This window comes from Ahaetulla prasina, chromosome 3 (assembly GCF_028640845.1).
Source record: "Ahaetulla prasina isolate Xishuangbanna chromosome 3, ASM2864084v1, whole genome shotgun sequence".
Taxonomy (NCBI): Eukaryota; Metazoa; Chordata; class Lepidosauria; order Squamata; family Colubridae; genus Ahaetulla; species Ahaetulla prasina.
The window spans coordinates 134,874,117-134,895,497 of NC_080541.1; the positions used below are offsets into that span (position 1 = coordinate 134,874,117).

Below are 21,381 nucleotides of genomic sequence, written 5' to 3' on the forward strand. Positions count from 1 at the left end.
CCACCAATGCCGTCTGGAATTGAAAGCCTCCCGAAATTTTATTTATGTTAGTAAATAAATAAACCTTGGAAATGTTCGTGGTGATTTGCAATCAATGCTCAGAAATTTGGCCCCTTCCTTTTTAAAAACGTTTGGTTCCCTTTGAACGTTTATCAAAGACATTTATTTCTGGGACTAGAGAAGAGAAACTCTTACTTATCTTGTCAATATACCCATAAGGCCAATTTACTGTGACTTAACACAAAACATACCAATCACTCATCGTTAGCATAAATCAGGGGGACCACTGTCCCTTCGGAACCGCGAAATTTGCGCAAATGGGAGCTGCGAGCGCGCTCGCCCGCTGCCTGCAGGGAACCATTCCCTCTCCCATCCCTCCGCGCCCCCCCCCCCCGTCGTTGCTGTGGCCGCCGGTCCGCAAAGTCGACAAGGTTGGGCACCGCTGTTATTAACAATAGTATTCGTTTCTGGTGTGGCTGACGGTTTTGCAGTCAACATTCCGCAAGCGCCCATTGGGAGCCGGAGGGTGAAGAGAAACCTCGCCCCGCGTATTCGCCTCGCTTTTCCTCTTGCTCCGCCTTTTTTCCCCCCACCCACGTGCCATAGAGCCGGAACTACAAACCTGCCCAGCTTCCTGTCAAAAAATTCGTGACGTCAGCCTTTACTCTCTCTCTCTCTCACACACACACACACACTCCCCCCTCCCTCCCCGCCCGCATGGAACCCGGAAGTGATGGCGAAACCTGAGGGGGGGTAACGGTGCGCGACCGTAGGGATTTTTTTTGGCTTTTTTTTTTTTTTTTTGAGGGGGGAAGGTGTATTTTTTCTTTCTTTCTTCTTTTCTGCCTTTCGGAATCTGGAGGCCGGCCTGGCGACGGCAAATGGGGAAGAAGCGCGTTTTCCGAGAGCGCGCGCCTGGGACCGTTATTTGCCCCTTTCCTCGGCGAGGGGAGGAAAGGTAGGCAAGAAGGCTCCTCCCCTCGTTGGAGGCCGGGTGGGTTCAGGGGGTTTCCGAGGGGCGCAGTTTTACTCTCGCCGTCCCGGTCGAAGAGGGAGGCGATAGTCCCGACGTGCCTGAGGCTCGGTTTTAGTTTGCTTGCCGCTTCTGAGCGAATCTGACCTGTTAGATCTAGTTTAAACCTAATTGGATCACCCTTGAAAGCCGGATCAGTGTTAAAAGGTTGTTGGGGCGGGGGGGGGGGAGGAAAGGGGACGCTGTCACTACCTCGTTGAGAAAGGAAAGGCACCTGGCAATTTCTTCTGCCGCCCACCCTGCGACAGAGGCCGGGGAAGCAGCGATGGAAAGGCTTTCCTTCTTGTGAACGTCCCCTGAAGCCCGTTCCCACACACACAACTTCCTTCCCTCTCCGGTTGTGTTGCATCGGTATGCAGGCTAAACAAAATGTTTTTGCGCTCCTGCTGCCGCCTTTCGCCTTGCTCAATCTTTACTAGCACAATGGAAGGAAGGATTAGGCCCAGGAGGGATAAAACTTAGAACAGTCCTGCTTGCCTTTTGTTTTTGCTTTTCCCCCCTGTCCAGGGTGCTTCCTAGAGCAGGGGTCACCAACCTTTTGGACCTCAGGGACCACTAAAATCGTAATTTTAAATCCTGCGGACCACAACTATGATTTTTTTTTAAAAAAGATAAATAGTATTTAGTGCAATATAAAAAATGCAATTGATTTTTCTGCGGACCACCAAAATTTTCTCGCGGACCATCAGTCCCAGAGCAGGGGTCTCCAACCTTGGCAACTTTAAGACTTGTGGACTTCAACTTTGTTGGCTGAGGAACTTTGGGAGTTGAAGTTCAGAAGTCTTAAAGTTGCCAAGGTTGGAGACCCCTGTCCTAGAGAACTGTGATGGAAGTTGCTTCCTCTCTGATCTGCTCCTTGCTCTAATCATGTGACAGTTGGGCTGGTTATTATGTTCATCACCCACCGAAAGAAAGAGCAAAGGAGCAGCTACTTGCAGATAAGGCTGGTTTTCCTTGGTTTAAGGCCACCTATCACATCTCACTTGCTCATCTAAGCATAAGCAGGGAAGATAGGACCAATAATATCTAGAGTGAGGATGCTGGTGAACATGTTCCCATTCCTTTATGTGGCTAAGGCTATGTCTCTGGAATTGAGGCATTAGCAGATAAAATACTGAAGTGGAGAAAAAAAGAGCAGTTATGTGAGGGCCAGATAATAATAAAAGTTGAGCAGTCATGGTAACATGTTGTCTGGGCGGTATTCTAGAACTAGAGCAGGGGTCGGCAACTTTAAACACTCAAAGAGCCATTTGGACCCATTTCCCACAGAAAAGAACCCTGGGAGCCACAAAACCCTTTTGACATCTAAAATGAAGATAACACTGGATATATCATTTTTTACCTTTATGCTATGTATAAAAAAACTATAGTGTGTTGCATTTATGGAATCAATGACCTGCTACCGAGAAAACACATGTTTATTTCTGCATGCAACAAAAACATTTTGAACTCCAAAAAAAAGATGGGTTGAAAAGCTCAATAAATTGTGTGCCGGCAGGTGTCGCACATTGGCAGTTGTGACACATATTTTGAGCAAACGGGAGCCACAGAGAGGAATGAAAAAGCCACATGTGTCTCCAGAGCCGCGGTTGCAGACCCCTGACCTAGAGCAATAGCATTTAAGCAAAAGAGGGAGGTGGCTAATATTACCTCCTGTCTCTTTGAGTGGATAGATCAAGTCACAGAAGCAGCCACATTCCCCCAGCTAGTTATCCTGTTTTCACCAGTTGTACAGCATCTAGACTGGGTTGTGAAAAGAGCAAACTTCATCATTTCACTTGCTATCTTGAGTTTTCCCTGGACAGCATCCAGTGAACCAGATCTTTCCTGCAGAGAAAGAACCTGAATACAGGAAATAACAATTGCAGCTTGGAAAAAAAGAAACAGTTGTTTTTATACACTGAATCTTCCTTATAAAGAATGACTAAGATGGTTCATATGACACACTAAATTATAAGGTAGTTTCTTTGGTTCTGGGCTGTGTGAACCCAGTCCTTGTGTCAGTTTTGGAAGGCAATTTTCTTTTTGCTTCTTAACTGCCACATATTTTAGCTGGAGAAGTTGGGAGGGGGTTGTTGTTGGAGCGATGGAAAGTTAGTCATAACAACATTCCATATTCAAGGACTTTTGCCTGCATCTGATGTAGACTGCCTGAAGATTGTATCCAGTTGAGTGTGAAGAGTTGATTGGACAATGTGATGAACTTGGGGTGGGGCAGGGCTGTGAACTGTCAACTGTGTGTGGAAAACCTGGAAGCTTTCAGTTTCGGGTTTTCCCAGCTGTGCCAACATGACATATCTCACTATAGAGCACTGCACACCAGAACAACTAGACACAAGAACAGTTTTTTCCCAAAGGCCATCACTCTGCTAAACAAATAATTCCCTCAACACTGTCAAACTATTTACTAAATCTACACTACTATTAATCTTCTCATCGTTCCCATCACCAATCTCTTTCCACTTATGACTGTATGATTGTAACTTTTGTTGCTTATCATTAAGTGTTAAATTATACCCTATGACCATCATTTGTGTTGTAAATGTTAAATGTTGTACCTTGATGAAGGTGTCTTTTCTTTTATGTACACTGAGAGCATATGCACCAAGACAAATTCCTTGTGTGTCCAACCACACTTGGCCAATAAATTCTATTCTATTCTATTCTATTCTATTCTATTCTATTCTATTCTACTCTAGTCTAGTCTAGTCTAGTCTAGTCTAGTCTAATCTAATAAATTGGAACTTTGAGGAACCTCAAGCCTCAGAACTTTATTTCGTTGGGGGTGTTCCTTGGACCCTGACACCTTGTTTGTAAAGCACAGTTATTATTTTGATATTATTATGGGCCATCAAATCATTGCAGCTCTTAGCATAAACACAGATTTTTTTTATCCATGATCTCTTCTTAACCAGTTATTTCAGGTTTTCCAAGGATGCACTCATTGCCACTTTAATTGAATTCATCCATGTTGCTGCTGGTCATCTTTTTCTCTTTCCTTCCTCTTTCCCAGCATTAGAGTTTTCTCCAGAGAGTTAGATCTTCATGTAATGTGTACAAAGTAGAATAATTTAACCTTGCTAATTTGTGCCTTAAGGGATCAGTCTGGGTTGATTTGTTTGATGAGCCATTTGTAAACCCACTAATTGTGGTTTAATAATTTAATATGTATTAAATCATAGTTTAGCAAGATATGTGATACTATTCACATTTATTGCTTATTAGCTGTCTTACAACTTTCTCTCTTGGTGATAAATCCATGCACTCCATTTTATATGCTTGCATATGTGAATTTTTAAGTACAAGAAAAAGGATTAGAATTAAATCATATATTCATTTGTATCTGTTGTGGGCCGGGATAGCTCAGACAATAGAGAAGCCTGTTATTAGAACACAAAGCCTGCAATTACTGCAGGTTCGAGCCCGGCCCAAGGTTGACTCAGCCTTCCACCCTTTATAAGGTAGGTAAAATGAGGACCCAGATTGTTGGGGGGGGCAATAAGTTGACTTTGTAAAAAATATACAAATAGAATGAGACTATTGCCTTATACATTGTAAGCCGCCCTGAGTCTTCGGAGAAGGGCGGGGTATAAATGTAAACAAACAAAAAAAAAATTATAGCTACTCAAACAGATCAGTGAGTGACTACATTAGAGATGACTGCTTTTTAAGTGACCAACTGTTTATTATGCAGTAAATAAAAATAAATATCTTAGCATTCAAGCCCTGGTCATTTCATGCCTGGACTATTTCAATGCACTCTACATGGGGCTACCCTTGAAGAGTATTTGGAAGGTACAGTTAGTGCAAGATGCGGCACCACAGGCAGTTCTTGGGACCCCTAAGGTGGCCCATGGTACACTGCTGTTCCAGTGGTAACATTGGCTGCCAGCTTGCTTCCAGATGCAATTCAACAGGTTGGTTATCACCTTTAAAGCCCTTCATGGCTCAGCCAAAGTTTTCTGAAGAGCCATCCTACCCCAATGGGATTGCTCTCGCCCTACCAGTACTGGTAGAGCAGGCAGGCTGCGGACCCCACTAGTCAAGAATTTTCAACTGATGAGGTCCAGGAGAAGAGCCTTTTCTGCTGTGGCTTCTGCCTTTTGGAACACCATACACTTCAAGGTGAGATCTACACCCACTTTTTTGATTTTCCATAAGAGCCTGAAGATCTGGTTCTGCCAGTTGACCTGGGGCCCCAGTGGAGTATCCCATTTTGAAGGTAGCTATTGGGTTAGGAAGGATCTCATCTCTCCACATGTGCTTCATGTTCCCCTCCTCCCCATCTTTTAACAGTATCATTTTTATTTATTGTCCTACTGCTTTAATATTTGTAAGCAGCCCAGAGTAATCTCTGATGAGATGAATGGCACACAAATATTAAATTTTAAATATTAAATGAAGAAAAATAAATATGCAGAGGTAAATAGTAGTAGTATGGGTGCATTATTCCCTGCTTTGCTTAAAGATGAGCAAGAGAGATTCATTAAGAATAAACTTTTAAAAAAAATCTATATCTCATTGAGTAACATTACTAGCGGCAATATTCGAAAGAGATAATGCAGCTGTAGACAGATCTAAATGATTTCTGGTACAATAGCTTTTCCTAGCTATTTTTCTTTATTACTTCTGTTGACAAATAAATAAGTACTATTTACAATTTGATAACATGCATGTGACTTGAATGTTTTGGTTCAATTCAAGATGAATTTTTGCTTTCTAGAAAGAGGGTAGATGCCAATTCTTAGGACCTCACCAAATATGGAAGAAATTAACTAGTGTTAAAACGGAATGAATCTAGGTTTTTTTCCATTGGTTTCAAAGAAAATTATTTGATCTATTTGCAGGTCATAACTTCAAGTATCACTGAAGCAACGATTTGTTTGGAAAAGTTTGGCTTATTGATAACAGTTCTGATTTTAACTGGCACAATTGCAATGAAGAAGAGAAGAAGGCTTAATGTAAATGTAGATGACAAAATACATCTTGGTCACTCAAGGGAGCAAACTGATAAGATTCCTGTAACAGACTCTGAACACGAAGCTCATATTGATTCTGCAGAAGTAGATACTGCAGACCAGCTTATATATTCCAAAGAACTTTCTCTGCTGCCTGATCAAAGAAAGCTTTTAACTTCTTTGCAATACAATAAAAATCTACTTAAATATTTAAATGATGATCGACAGAAGCAGCCGTCTTTTTGTGATCTTCTTATAATTGTTGATGGAAAAGAATTTAGCTCCCATAAAGTAGTGGTTGCTGTTGGGAGCAGTTACTTTCATGCTTATTTGAGCAAAAATCCAAATACAAATGTTATTACATTGGATCATGTAACACATTCAGTTTTCCATCATCTGCTTGAGTTTCTATACACATCACAGTTTTTCTTAAATAAAAATGAAATACCTTTAGTTTTAGAAGCAGCAAAATTTTTAGATATTATTGATGCAGTTAAATTGCTAAATAGTGAAAATGTTTCCATTTCACAAACTGAAGAGAAAACAAAAAACCCATCTCAGATAGAAAAGACAACTGAACAAATACCTAAAATAGCCAACAATCATCAATGCACTTTATGCAATCGTAATTTTTGTTACAAGAAATCATTAGAAAATCATTTGTCCAAAGCACACAAATCTTCTGCACGGGAAAAAGAACATGAGCTAAAAATGGTTGAGAAGTCAGTGATTTGTACTAGACGATCAGTGCGAAATCGTAAATGCCCAGCCAAGTTTGATCAGAGTGACAATGAAAGTGGCAATGCATCAGATACCAATTTAGATACAATTGCTCCTAGTAAGGAGAGCAATGAATCTGAGGACAGTGGAAGTGAAAACAACACTGATGGGCAGGAAGAGGACACTTTGGGAGATGATACAGAGTCTGAACAACACAGTGAAAAAGAATGTGGTGGAGAGGTCCATGATGGTCCAGCTGAAGATAATCTTTCCACATGTATTCCACCTATTCTTCAGAACAGCAGCAAAAAATGTTTGCAGTGTCCTAAGTGTGATAAAATATTTGATCGACCAGGTAAATCAAAATATGTTTGTCTTTTACCTTTGCACGGTGGCTGTGATAGGTTTAAAAGCAAAGTCATTTTCAATCTTGGGTTAACATCCAGGGCCAGATTCAATGTATAGAATTGTGATTATTCTTTAGATCTTAAATATATCCATGGTGCACTTAACAGTACGTGCAAAACTTTAGACATCCCTTATAAAAATTAATGCTTCACTGAATCCTTAAATCAGCAGAAGCTGACACATATCTCTGTACCATTCAAGGCAGCATACATAATGCTCCTTCCTATTTTACCCACAGCAACAATCCTGCAGTTAATTGAGCTGAGGAAGACCCAGCTAGCTATCAGATTGCTAGTTGGAAGAGGTTAGATTTTTTTACAGCTTTTTCTGTTTTATAAGAGTCATTTTTCAAATGCTCAGAAAGCTGTTAGAGAAACTCCTAGCTGCTGAAATAAGATGAAACAGTCATAACCTGGGAAGTTAGGTTATTTAATGACCACATCTGTACAGTTGTCTTGACCTAATTGAACTATAGGTGTAGTAAATGAATCACTTCACCCTATTAACAAGTACAATAAAAATGAACTGTAAAGTATCCACTGCTATACTTGTCAAATTAAATGTTATCTTATTTTGAATCTGCCTACAATTGGATTTCAAGAATACTGCATGCTCTCACACATATACCCAAATTGCAGGCAAACAGTATTCAGATTAATCAATAATATTAAATTAGAGAGACCTCAGAAATAGAGACAAAAGTCTCTTCCCCCCTCTTCAAATGTTTCATCTCCACTCAAATTCTACCTGTGTCATTTGGGGCCTTCAATTAATGTAGGAATGTGTTCCTACAGTTGTGAAAATATATTAGCATTGTGATAAGCAATACTAAATTCTATGCATTGTGAAACCTAATGTTCATTCAATAAACAGCAAATTAGCTTCACTGGCATATAAACTCCATGCAATGAGCATATAGCTCATTTCAAACACTGTAGCAGGCTTGCACATGTTTGGTACCATTTAGTTGTAGAAATTTTTGGCTGTTGTACTACTGAATTGTAGAGATTTTTATCCCTCACAATTGGTTGTACTAATTGGGATTGTTCGGAGCTACAATTCAACAGTTTCTGGAGAGCCTACAGATTATTGGCCTGCCCTTTAAATTATTGCTTCTCAATTGGTACGTGGTAACTTTGGTAACCTTATCAATTTATTATTGTATCAATGGCATCATAGCCATCACTCTTAGAGAAGAAAAAGTCTAGCTCTGATTCTGGGTACCCTTTTGCCCGATATGCAATTTCAGGCTTGCAGTTCAACTGAATGTTTATTTTATTTATTTAATTTTTATAACTGCCCATCTCAATCAATAACTCTGGGCAGTTTAACAATTCAAAAACTACTCTAGAATTAAAAATATTTTTGAACAATACAAAAACATGAAATCATTTGAAGGTGCCTTTTATGGCTGCCAAAACTCATGTACCTGGTAATATCAAGTGTAAACACCTACATGAAGACTAACCAACCTGCATTCTCCTATGAATGACCAAACATCTGAACAATTCAAGATAAAAATGAAGTTGCATTGGCTTATCGTATTGTATTATGGGCTTAGAATCTTAGTTTATTTAAAGTTAAGTTAAATCTTAATATAGTTCTAGACACGTTTATAGAATCATATTCAGATAATGATCTTCTTTAATCCTTAGTTGCTTTGTGCTCCGGGACTATAGGAATAGGAATTGATTAACAGTGACAGAGTTGGAAGGGACCTTGGAGATCATCTAGTCCAACCCCCTGCTCATGCAGGAGACTTACAACTAGGGATCCAAACTGCCGACCTTTCTGATCGACAAGCTCAGCGTCTTAGCCACTGAACCATCTAGCCAGGCATTATAATGTGTAAGATTATAGTGATAATGTGTAATGAGTATAGTGAAAATTGATAATGTGTAAGATTATAGTGAGAAAAAGAATCCCAGCCATTCTTTAGCAGCTTGTTTTAAGACAAGAACGGTTCCACTACTAAAGATGAAAATAATTTTGTGTTTCTGCACAACTTACTGTGTATTCCAGTCCTTTTTATAAGTCTCCTTTGTATGGAGAGTTAGTGTTAAATGATACAGTAGGATGGCAGTTATATACCATTGCATTCCTATCACTCATGCTCGTGCTATTTGAAAAAAAGTGATGTTCCAGCCAGTAATTAGAAAGGCTTCTTCAAAAAATAATACATTACAAAATAATCAGTGTTAAAACTTTCTTACAGACTTCATATAGCACATACTATTATCGTGATAATATTAGAGATTAATATTTATCAGCTGTTTTTCATTTTAAAAAATATATATTTTATTTTATAGGAAAATTTGAAAGCCATGCTCGAGTACATACGGGTGAAAAGCCTTTTGAATGTGATATTTGCCAGCAGCGTTATTCAACCAAATCTAACTTAACAGTACACAGAAAAAAACACAACAGTGAATTGGAATTTCATAAAAAGGAACACAAATGTTCATATTGTAACAAATTACACGCCACCAAAAAGACTCTGATAAAGCATGTAAAAAGGCAAGTATCATTGAATCATACTGAATTTTGGGTAATATAGAATGATCATTTGATTTCCTTTTATTATAAAATTATATAACTGGATGCTGCAGGATATTAGCTATAAACAATAGTCCAGTTAAATACATGGTAACTTATTTTAAATGTGTAGGATGTTAAAAGCACGATACTTTCCCAATCATACCCTGCCTGGAGATGAGGAAAATCTAGAAGACTTCAGGCTGGGTAAAATTGTGCATATTTATAAAGTAGTATATCAATAGTGTAATCACCTTGAATCAAATCAAGATATATGATCTCCACCAAACATGTACATTTGTGAAGTGAGATTTCAGTATGTTCAGTATTTTTAAATGTATGTCCTGCTGTTCTATTTGGTGAATATTGAAAGGTGGTTTAAGTAAATTGAGGCAAAAAGTGCTTAAAGAAGATGACTAAAAGCACATTAAAAAACAGTTAACATTTGTGCTGATGCTGAATTGTAAATTTCAGCTTGGGTTATATACATAACTTTTCAAATGGGAATATAGATTAAGAAACTTCAAATATTTTGCTTTCTTTATATGTAGAACAGGCCAATATTTTTTTTTAATAATTATACAATTAGGCCAGCAAGCAGTAACAAAATGAAAACTAATGATTTGCTTGTTGTGTTATATTTATTAAATAAATAATGTCTTAGTAGATTTCCTCCTCAGATTTCATCCTGAAAATGTACAAGAGTTTCTGTCTACCAGGAAGAAAAAAAGTGAAGGGTGGAAATGTGAGGTAAGTATGATTTTGGTTTCACTGAAATTATTTTATACTTCTGACTTATTTTTTTAAATCTGTGACTTGAATCCAGATCAGAGGCTGTGCATTTATTTACTGATAAGTAATAAGTGCCTATAACAATTTATACTAAAGTTACTAAATAATAATGTTAGGGATAAATGGGAAATCCTACATTTCATTATGTGCTTTAGTGTGTAAAATAGTGCATGGTTCAGTTGGGTTCAGGATAATAAAAATAAAAATACCGTAATATGACTTTGTGGCTTATTGATGCATGGTCTTTTTTGGTCAATGGTTTAATAAGGTAACTTTAGTGGAGAAAATAGTATTTAGCAATCCACACTGAGTAAGTCGCCGTATATGCTATGATAAAGTTATGATAAAACTTGAAATTAACAAGATTAACAGAGAAGCAAATAGTCATAACTATGCAATTGCATAGTACAGTTATTTCCAGAAAGCTACCATATGTATTCACATATACACCTATCAGTAGATAAGCCAATTCTCAAATTTTTAACCAAAAGATTATGAAAAATGCATTATCTATGGATAAACTAATCCACATTTTTCATTGTATTGTGGTTAAAATATTTGAGAGTCAACTCATTTATAGATAGATTCATGTGAGAAAATACAAAAACTACAAGTACTTTAAAAATATTACTGTATATACCTGTGGATAAGCCTATACTTGGCTAAGCCAAACCCTATTTTTTGATACATTTTGGCACCTAAAATTCTCAGCTTATTTGCAAATGTAAATGTAATAGTACTTATTTATAATTCATTCCTTTGAGTGATAAGATTGGGTTTGTGTATATATTTTCACAGGTAACTTGACTTTCTTCAGGAAGCTCAAGGTTGTGTATTTTACTTAATCATTGCATATTGTTGTTGCTACAGATTTGCAATAAGTCTTTCACACGAAGACCACACTTGGAAGAACACAGAATTCTACACACTCAGAATAAGCCTTTCAAATGTACCTATTGCGAAGAGCATTTTAAATCCCGCTTTACGAGATTGAAACATCAAGAAAAGTTCCATTTAGGTAAGAAAATATTCAGTGCATATATGTTTTTAATTCATTAGCTGAACTGAATTCTGTATACCAATTTTCCAAATCTCTATTCACAGTCTTTGAACAATTCTTTAAACTGCTTGAAGATGAGGTTCAATTTTTTTGACAAATTAATTAAACGAATCTTTCCTTAGAGATGTTTGGAACCCTCCTCCCCACCGCTGCAAATTTCAGTTAATCTAGTTATAGTTAGGGATTTACAGTACATGTTTTGCAGCTCACAGGGTATTTTTCCCTTCCTCCACTTCAGCCTATCTATTTGATTTCACCACTTCATTCTGAAGTTGGTGGAAGGCCAATTTTCCATTAATCTGACCAATTACTTGTTGCAAAAACTGTTTTTCAATGCATTCTGGAAAATGCAAAAAAATAAAAGAATAAAAATAATAATAATAAAATAATAAATACAGAATAAAAAAAATACAGAAGAGAGGTGAGGAAAGTTATCAGTGTCACTTTTTGTTTGTTTCAAAAAAAATGTAATAGCTTTGTGAGCTACTAAATCTTTGGACATATTGTTTTTCCAGTTTTCTTGGAAACAGTAAACTTTTAGACTTTGACCAGGAATGATTAAAAATTTTCTCCTGAACCATTTTCTTTGTTGCTGAAAACTAAAGTAACATATGAAACATTGACCTGTTTATATTTCATTATTTGTTTAGTCGCATGTAATAAATTTGTGCATTTACTGAATAATCAGTTTTGTCATTAAAATCTATTAGGAAAAAAAATTGCTGCAATTCTATTTAATGCATCAGCACAGCTATATTATACTTGAAATAGAAAGATTAGATGACGTTTATTTTTTGAAGTACCTCAATATTAAAAAAATAGCAGAGAAGGTCTTAGGGTTATTGGCCTTCTACAATACATGTAACTTGGAAGATATGACTGCACTTCCTAGCATTTTTCGCCTCCTTGTTTTTGGAGCTTTAAAAGCTGTAGTTGTGATTTTGACATGGAAACAGCAGATTTGCTTGGATTCACAGGCTACAGAAGAGGGGATAACCATTTCCAATATTTTCTTTATTGTAATACCATGTTTCCCAGAAAATAAGACCCTGTTTTATATTTTTTTGAACCCTGAAATAAGCGCTTGGTCTTATTGCCATGCGCTCAAAAGCCCAATTGGGCTTATTATCAGGGGATGTCTTATTCTGGGGGAAACAGGGTGGTCTTCTACTTATCCCTTCATCATGGTACTAGAATACCTTTTTCAAGAATGTTAATTTCCATAAAGAAAAATATAAGCTTTGCTTTCAAGCAGGACTTTGATATTTTTAAGGCAAAAGATATTGGAAAGTATCATCTTGCATTCTGCAATTTGGTAAATCTACTGGCCCTTAGAAAATGAAGCAAAATTGAATCAAAGAATGTGGGATTGAATCAAAGAATGAAGCTTAAGGGCTGTTTTCCCTAGCTTTTCAAATAATAGTTAAGAAAGTCGCCACTTACCCAGTGCATGAATAGCTATTGTATTTCTAATTTTTTTTAAGGATAAATGGATTTTATAAAGATAAATCATATCTCTGCTTTTCAAGAGCCATCTTCAATCTGGCATTTCTTTTCTGCAAGTCACTATTGGTAATTGTTCATTTAACATCTGTTCATTAAACATCTGTTAAAACAATTGCTTTCTCCTGTCCAAGAAGACTTCAAAAGGCACTGTGGTTGTTTTTGCTAATACAATGCTAAACGATTATTTGAGTCATACAATCAAGTTTTAAAAACCTTAGGGGCAGATCAGCCCACTTTGGCTATGTCAGACCTAGAGTTTTAGATATTAGCAAAAATATAGAAAACAATCACATGGCAGACAATTCATAGATAAACTGGTCCTGGGAGTCACTATTATGATAGTTATGATACCATAATTTAATGGGTTACCAAGTTGTCCATAAAAATGTAGTATCAATATGTTTGTTTTTAAGTTTTACAAAAAAGAAGAGAATGCAAAAAGATACAAATCTGTACAAAATATCTTCCTTTTTGGTAGTTCAGTTTTGGTAAACTTAATTTATTGTATCAGAATTACCAATAGCAACTTCTGGGGAAGAAATGATGGACTGTTTAAAAATGAAAGATTAATGTGATTGTGGTTAGGTTTTTCAAAATGAAGAGAGTATTTTGTTCAGTTTTGTATTTTTGTATTCTAAAATATATGTTTATTAATTATTCAAGTCACTTGCTCAAGTTGCATACATGTAAAATTGAATCCCTGTGTCTTTTTAGGACCTTTTCCATGTGATATTTGTGGTCGTCAGTTTAATGACACTGGAAATCTGAAGCGCCATATTGAATGCACTCATGGAGGAAAGAGAAAATGGAGTTGCTTTATTTGTGGAAAATCAGTTAGAGAAAGGTATGCTGAATACACATACTGTGTTTTATATAAATTAAACAGAAAGCAGATCAATGAATTCACCAATATTTTAAAAAAATATTGTAAAGGCAGTTGATCAGCACCTATATGTTTCTCAGAATATTTCATACCACTTACTTCCCAAGTCTTTACTCATCCATCAGCATTGGTATCTACTGAGCCGAGGGAAACTCCATTGAATTTTAGGGTTTCAGGTATATGTTTTTATTAGATGTACATATTTTCTTTATTTTGTATAACTCAAGGCAGAATGCATAACGCTCCTTCCTCTTATGATCCTCACAACAACTTTTGAAATAGATTGGGCTTAAAAAGAGAGACTGCCTAAAATCATCCAGCCAGTTTCTGTGCCTAAGGGAAGATCAGAGTTCAGGATCTCCCCATTTCTAATCCAGCATTTACTGCACCAAATTGGCTGTCCATTTTTATATCAGTGAAATTTTTGTCTTTTCCTGCTATTTAGGTTAGATCAAATGAGTATTGTACAGCACTTTGAATTAAAAAAGGAGTGTTTTGCAGTTCAGAAGACACACATTAATATGTCAGCAACCTCTTCTGGGATTATACAGCTGCAGAATGATCCTGAAGAAAGATGCATTTTATTTTGGAAACTGCTATCCAAATCATCATTTTCTTCTTTATATCAAAGGTTTTGCCCGCTTAATAAAGATAGGCATTTGAGACTTGTCTATTGGTACATACTAAGACAGGCTAAGAAACAGAACCCAAATAAAGACTGTGCAGATAAGCAGAGGCTTGATTTTCAGTAGCAGTAGACAAGAATATGGAGAGGCAGAGGCCTAGTCTTTGATCAATCTGTTAAACAGCCTTTTTCAGATTCTTCCTCTTGTGAGACATTTTATGGGTTATAGGCACACTTACTAAGTTTATTTTATATGCTGTGTATTACATATTCAATTATATAACGTAGCAGAATTCTCAACTCTGTGACTCCATGTGACTTAAAATGATAAATAAGGTTGTGTTCCCCTGTACTTCTGTCAATATGATTTTATTAGGAATGGGATTGAACAACAGATTGATTTTTAAAATTAAAATTGAATCTATACACCAAATAAAATGACAGAATCTTATAACTTTATTTTTTTTTATAAAAATACTTATCTTCACCAATGTATACACTTCTACAGTGACCCCAGAGACTGTATATACAGTACATGGTGTCCCAAAGTATTGCACTAAAACTTTTAGAATGTCCCGGGTGCTACATGCTATAATGGTAGAAATGCCACAACCATACATGTATTTCTGGAAAAAAAGCCAAACCCGGTGATCATTGGCAATGGATTGACAGTGTCTGGTAACAGTTTGTCCATTATCAATAAATGTCAGTTATATCTTGCAGAAAATAGGATTGTGACCATTTTAAATGTGTTACAATGAAATGTATTATTGTATTGTAAAAGCATTAGGAAATAATCTCCTCCTTATATCTGAATGTCTTCCTTACAGAACAACTTTAAAAGAGCATTTGAGAATTCACAGTGGAGAAAAACCGCATCTATGTAGCATTTGTGGGCAGAGTTTTCGTCATGGAAGCTCCTATAGGTAACACTTTCTATACTGTTATGCCACATCAGTTATGCTCTGAAATGACTTGGTTATACAATTTATAGCTAGGTTGTCATTAAAGAGTAGAATTAAAATTCAGTACTAATTACTATAATAAGAGAAATCCCTATGGAAGTTATTTTTAGATTTTAGCAAAAAAAAAAAAGGACTATTGATAAGCAATTTTTACCAAAGTTTGCTCATCTCTATTGTCATATTTCCAAGTAGACAAGTACAAAATTTAAATATAATTTTTACTCATCTACTTGGAAATAAGACAACTAGACTCCATGACCCATTTTTTCTAAAATTTCAAACTATTTAGACTTAATAAAATCAGTAGCGGCATACAGTATCTACCCAGAAATAGTATAGCAACCTCTCAGAGTAGATGGTGTCATTGTTGAGTTATACTAATTTAGATCTTTAGATTTAAGTTATAGTTAATATAAGTTATGTAACCTTAGTGTAAGTTATACTAATTTAGATTTTCAAATTTGAATATCATGGCACATTAAGCATGCAGATGCTAATCTTGTATTCCTGTTAATACTGGCTTCATCTGCGAGTCCACCATGATGATAAGAGATATGAATGTGAAGAATGTGGAAAAACATTTATTCGCCATGATCACCTTACAAAACACAAAAAGATACATTCAGGTAAGGAGTGGCATTGACATTACCTTTTTCAATCAAAGAATCCAGGAACATAGTGTTCGTTTATATTTCACAAAATAATGGGCTGCTGAAAGAAAAGATATCTGTTTTCACCATGACTGGTTAGAGATGAAGAGAATGTATGCCAACATATGCGGCCAGACTGTTATTTGCAGAACAGATACTCCATGAATGAAAAGGTTCCTACTCATGGAAAACACTAAGGTATACTAGAATGCAACTGTTTTCTCATGGAGGAACTGCACATTTTAAAGTTATTTTTTCAGCAACCAGAAGGGAGATCAGTGGTAGAACCAGGACACAGTAATCTCAATTCCATCCCTCCCGCCCCCCGCCCCCCCCCCCGCCACACACACTCCTTTGGGATAATAAATTTAATTTTAAAAGACATGTTAAACCTATCAGAAATTTATTTATTATTATATTATTTGACAAATCCTACTTTTTCCCCCTGCTCCCAGTGACACACATATTATCACTTACTGGTGAGTCATGGACATTGATCCCTAATTTATTTATTTTATTTATATCCTGCCTTTATTTTATATAGCTCAAGGTGACCTACATAATATTGCCTCCTCTTTTTCCCCCCCACAATAACCTTGTAGGTGGGTTAGACTGAGTGAGACTGACTGGCCCAAAATCAGAAATAGTCGGATGCCTCTGGCATTTTTTTGGATGCTTCCTAGAAGTTTTATTAAGTTAATTCAGAATATATTATTGCTTCACCTTAGGAGAGAAAGCCCATCAATGTGAGGAATGTGGAAAATGCTTTGGCCGAAGGGATCATCTCACTGTTCATTATAAAAGTGTTCATCTAGGAGAAAAAGTGTGGCAAAAGTAAGTTTAATTTAATATTAAAATATATTCAATATTGATATATTGTTGTAACATATCCAACATCTGAGGATATGTTAGATTGATTTGTATACACCAAATAGAACCAGGGTCAGGTTAAATCAGGGTTTAATTGAACCAAAAATAGTTTATATGAACACATTCTTTTTACCCCTTGAATACTAATGTTGAAAATATATAGTGTATTATGGTATGATAAGATACAATTTTCAATTGTTATAAAAGGTATGAAAATATAATTTAGATATCATATATAAAGCATAATATTCATACCTACAGGTGGGACATTTCAAGTCAGGGAAAACATCATTGGAGAAAAGATTTCAATAATACGTGACATCTGTTTTTTGATATCCAAATCAGTGAGAAGCAAACATAGAAGATACTAATTATAGATCCAAATGCCTTATCTAATTTGATTTTCTATGAGTTTTTTTACTTTAGATGTATGAATTTTTATCCTAAATGGGTGTGTATCAGACAGTTGAAAGGGGACAAGGAATTGAAAACAACAAAGCCAAGGGAAATAAGATACAGAAAGTGTGTTTCAATATTTAATTAATAATAACTCTCATTCTTCTCCAACAGTTGTGATAGGTAGCCTTCGAGTCATGAAGTTCCTAAACCAGCATCAAATAGCTGGATTTTACATTAATCCTTTACCCTTATACTGGAGAATATGAATATTTACATTACAACCCTATATATGACTAACAGAATAGCAGAGTTGGAAGGGATCTTGCGGGTCTTCTAGTCCAACCCCCTGCTCACTGGTTTCCTGCTCAAGCAGGAAACCCTATATCATTTCAGAAAAATGAAAAATGCAAAACATAACAGAGTGGTTAGGAGTAACTAGGAAGTGTTATATGCAGTACCTAGAATTACAGCATCATTAAGGGTCTTTTTCTTTCTTTAAAATGTCCCATTTACAAGAGATAGAACCAGTGATTCACTAGTAAATGTTTAAGAACCAGCTCTGCCAGCTCCATTGCTGCCACCATGCTGCTAGCCATCAAAATCTGATTAATACATGTGGCTCAGCTCTGTCCTCAAATTGACTCACAAATTTGCCCCAAAATTTAACAACTGGCTACTGTGATTCCAGCCCCATCACTGGATAGAACTGAATTTCTTGATGGGTTACACATTTATTTGCATTAATGTTCCTGGTGAAGGTATCAAAATTGTCCACAAGCAAACAATTAAATGGACATATATTTCTACAGAAACAATTTAAAAACAGGGAGAAGATGAGAATAAGCCTGTAATAGTAATTTAGATTATGTAAGCCTGAAAACATTCCTTGGTAAAAAAGTTTATTTTCTAATATATTTTATTTACTTGCTTTTCTTCAAAGGTACAAAGCAACATTTCATCAATGTGAAGTCTGCAAGAAAGTTTTTAAGGGGAAATCAAGTTTAGAAATGCATTTTAGGACACATTCAGGTAAACAATCAAGAGTAGCCTAAAAACTCAGTTGGATCTCTTCTATTTTTAAAAACTTGCTTGCAGCAGAAGAGAATTCTTGCATTTCTTTGTTTTTCAGTTTTCTCTATTTTGGGTAGTGAAAATAATTAATCCAAAACATTTTGAGCATTGTTCTTAATTCTCACAATGTTTTGTTATATAACAAAGATTAAAAATGGTAGATAAGATATAAAAGATAGCACATTTATTCTATTAATATTGATTTTTTAATGCAGGTGAGAAACCATACAAATGCCAAATTTGTAATCAGTCCTTCAGGATTAAGAAGACATTAACTAAACACATGGTTATTCATTCAGATGCTCGGCCTTTCAACTGTCAATACTGCAATTCAACATTTAAACGAAAGGATAAACTAAAATACCATACTGATCACGTACATGGAGGGAAGTCTGCAGAAGAACTGCAAAATTCATTGTCAGATGAAAAAATTGTGTCATTACCAGCTCAGTACACACCAGACGATAAGGCTTTTCAAGGTGATTCTAAACCATTTGTGGATCAGAACACAACTTATCAAGTGGATACCAAGGCAATGCTACAGAATGTACCATCAGACACATGTGTGCCAGTGACATTGATATCTGTTCGAATGCGTGAAACTCAGTCTGATCTTGTACAACCGCAGCCTCCTGTTATATCTTCATCTCACTCAATTCTTCCTTCACAACCCCCTCCAACAGATTATCAGCAAACAACAGATCTGGAATTTCTTGAAAAGTATACTCTGACTCCACAACCAGCAAACATAGTTCATCCAGTTAAACCTGAACAAATATTGGATCCTAGAGAACAAAGTTATCTTGGAACATTACTAGGTCTTGATTCAGCTCCTTCTGTACAGAACATTTCAAATAATGAACATTAATGATCATGTCTATGAAATGTGATATTTTATTAGTCTTGAGCTGTTAGCCATTTTGAAGCCTAACAGTATTATATAAGCTCTTGTCTATTTCATTAAATGAATGGGGTATTACGTTGAAATATGTGTGTATATGGAAAGAGAGAGAGGAAGGGAGGGGAAATGAAATGTAGAGAATGGAGATTGTGACAAGTGTCTTCTTGTCAGGGATCCTAGCATTCTTCTGTATGACAGAAGGCAAAAAATACTGGATATATGAAATTAATTATACAAACTGTATTTAGTTAACTAATTTAAATTTTAAAATCATTTAAATAAGTTCAATTTTTGTTTAATCACTAAATGGAGACTATCACACTCTTAAAAGAGCCACATTTTTATTCAGATTTGGTCAGAAATGTGAAAAAAAGAAGCAGCTGCTTTTAATGAACTAGAAAAATGCTGTGGTTATCCGAGATCAAAAACACTTATTCTAAATCATTTTTAAGATGTGCACAGCTGTTATAAAGAAAATTATTTATAATTTCTCTAATGAATTTTTTTCTGACTGCAGTATATGCTATTCTGTGTGTATGTGGGCATACAAAGAGACCAGGAGAGAGAGAGTTAATATTCCGTTCATTACATGAAGAAAGCTACAGTGCACAAAATTTATGACACAGTTGGCCTTTATGGTGTCTGTTCGTTTGCTACAACAAACGAAAACAAGTGTTCTACTGAAAATTCTGTTAACAATTGAAAAGTTAATATATCTATATTTTCTTTTACTTCAGTTATTTTAAAGCTGTTGAGCATGAAAAATTATTGTTGCCATTTTAATGCAGTGGTTTAGCTTTCAAAATCATGTATTTTTCTTAAAAATTGTAATTTTTTAAAAATAAATTCTTGAAGAGTAAAAAATATAGATTTAATCAATTATGGATTGTCAATTATTGAGGGGAAGTCCCCTCACCATATGTTTTCACTGTGCAGATATCTCATTTTGTATGTTATAAAAAGCTTTAGAGTTAAAACTATATGTCTTTCTTTTGATTGTCACAATTTTAAAACCATTTCTATTTCAATATCAGGTGAAATAAATCAAGGCAGCAATACTGCTTCCTAGACAATGTCTTTGGTATCAGAAGGCGTCATTGCTGTTAGCAATCTAAAATACATCCAGGAATCAACCATGTAAGCCTGGCTTTTGTTTGTGGCTTCCTTAATCTTGCTTTTTTAAGGAGAGTTTTGTGGAAAATAATAATAATAATAATTTAAATATAATTTGTTGTAAAGAAAACCTGCACAAATGAAGTCTTGTGGAACTGAAATATTAATTTCAATTGCTTTTATTATAAAAAGAGAAAGGAACTACACTGAGCATGAAGGAAAAAAATCCATATAACTAAAAACTAAACATAAAATACTGGTTTGTGCTTAAATCAGGTCTATACAGATTAGAGTCTTTTACCTATTCTGCTAATACTATTTGCATACAAGGATTTAATTTGAAGATTATTTCCAAACTGTGTTGCAAGACATACTTTAAATATAATAAACTTTCTAACTTTGGTAATAGTTCTTAAAAACTTAAAAGAGTGCACATGCTTTATCACTACTTTATACATTATATAATTATATAATGTATAATTATAATTATATAATGTACATTATATAATGTATAACTACTTTATACATCATATAATTTTTTACACATTAAAAGCTAATCATGTTAGTTTACCTTTTAAACTATAGTAGCAAGGTTTACTGCATTAAGTAATGGCCAGAGCTACACAGGCAAAGATCTTGTTTTTACTTAAAGTCAAAATTACAAACTCAACACAATTATGCTGCTACTAAGAGCACCCAAAGGCAGAAGAGAATCTTAGTTCCAGTAGAATTTTTGTTGTCCCAAAGCAAATCATAAAATTTTCAGTGTTGCAATATATTTTATAATACCATTTTTTTCACCGTACGGAATGTTGATTTTTAATCACTTATGTAGGCAGGACTTTTTCCAAGAGGCTAAAAAATAAGATTGGAAGAAGTTTCATTTAGCCAG

The 21,381-nt window shown here is 35.5% G+C and overlaps 1 protein-coding gene across 3 annotated transcripts; it reads left to right on the top strand.

Annotated features, from left to right (window-relative positions):
• The first annotated feature begins 722 nt into the window (after nucleotides 1-722).
• On the top strand, nucleotides 723-20,508 carry ZBTB41 (zinc finger and BTB domain containing 41). Of its 3 annotated transcripts, none has more exons than XM_058175574.1 (11): nucleotides 723-5,158; nucleotides 5,881-7,066; nucleotides 9,429-9,636; nucleotides 10,335-10,404; nucleotides 11,317-11,464; nucleotides 13,727-13,856; nucleotides 15,351-15,445; nucleotides 16,004-16,111; nucleotides 16,864-16,969; nucleotides 18,345-18,433; nucleotides 18,775-20,508. In XM_058175574.1, exons 1-11 carry the CDS (start codon nucleotides 5,093-5,095, stop codon nucleotides 19,341-19,343), a joined length of 2,775 nt encoding a protein of 924 aa, XP_058031557.1. In that variant the 5' UTR covers nucleotides 723-5,092; the 3' UTR covers nucleotides 19,344-20,508. The 3 variants fall into 3 exon arrangements, with proteins under 3 accessions (XP_058031557.1, XP_058031556.1, XP_058031558.1); XM_058175573.1 differs by having other exon boundaries at nucleotides 725-5,158; nucleotides 18,691-20,503; XM_058175575.1 differs by having other exon boundaries at nucleotides 725-958; nucleotides 18,691-20,503.
• Nucleotides 20,509-21,381: the final 873 nt, after the last annotated feature.

Coding starts and splice junctions, on each gene's coding strand:
- ZBTB41 (XM_058175573.1), top strand. CDS start 5,093: ATGAGGTCCAGGAGAAGAGCCTTTTCTGCTGTGGCTTCTGCCTTTTGG. Junction 9,637..10,334: donor CTGATAAAGCATGTAAAAAG/GCAAGTATCATT, acceptor TTTCCTCCTCAG/ATTTCATCCTGAAAATGTAC. Junction 11,465..13,726: donor TCAAGAAAAGTTCCATTTAG/GTAAGAAAATAT, acceptor GTGTCTTTTTAG/GACCTTTTCCATGTGATATT.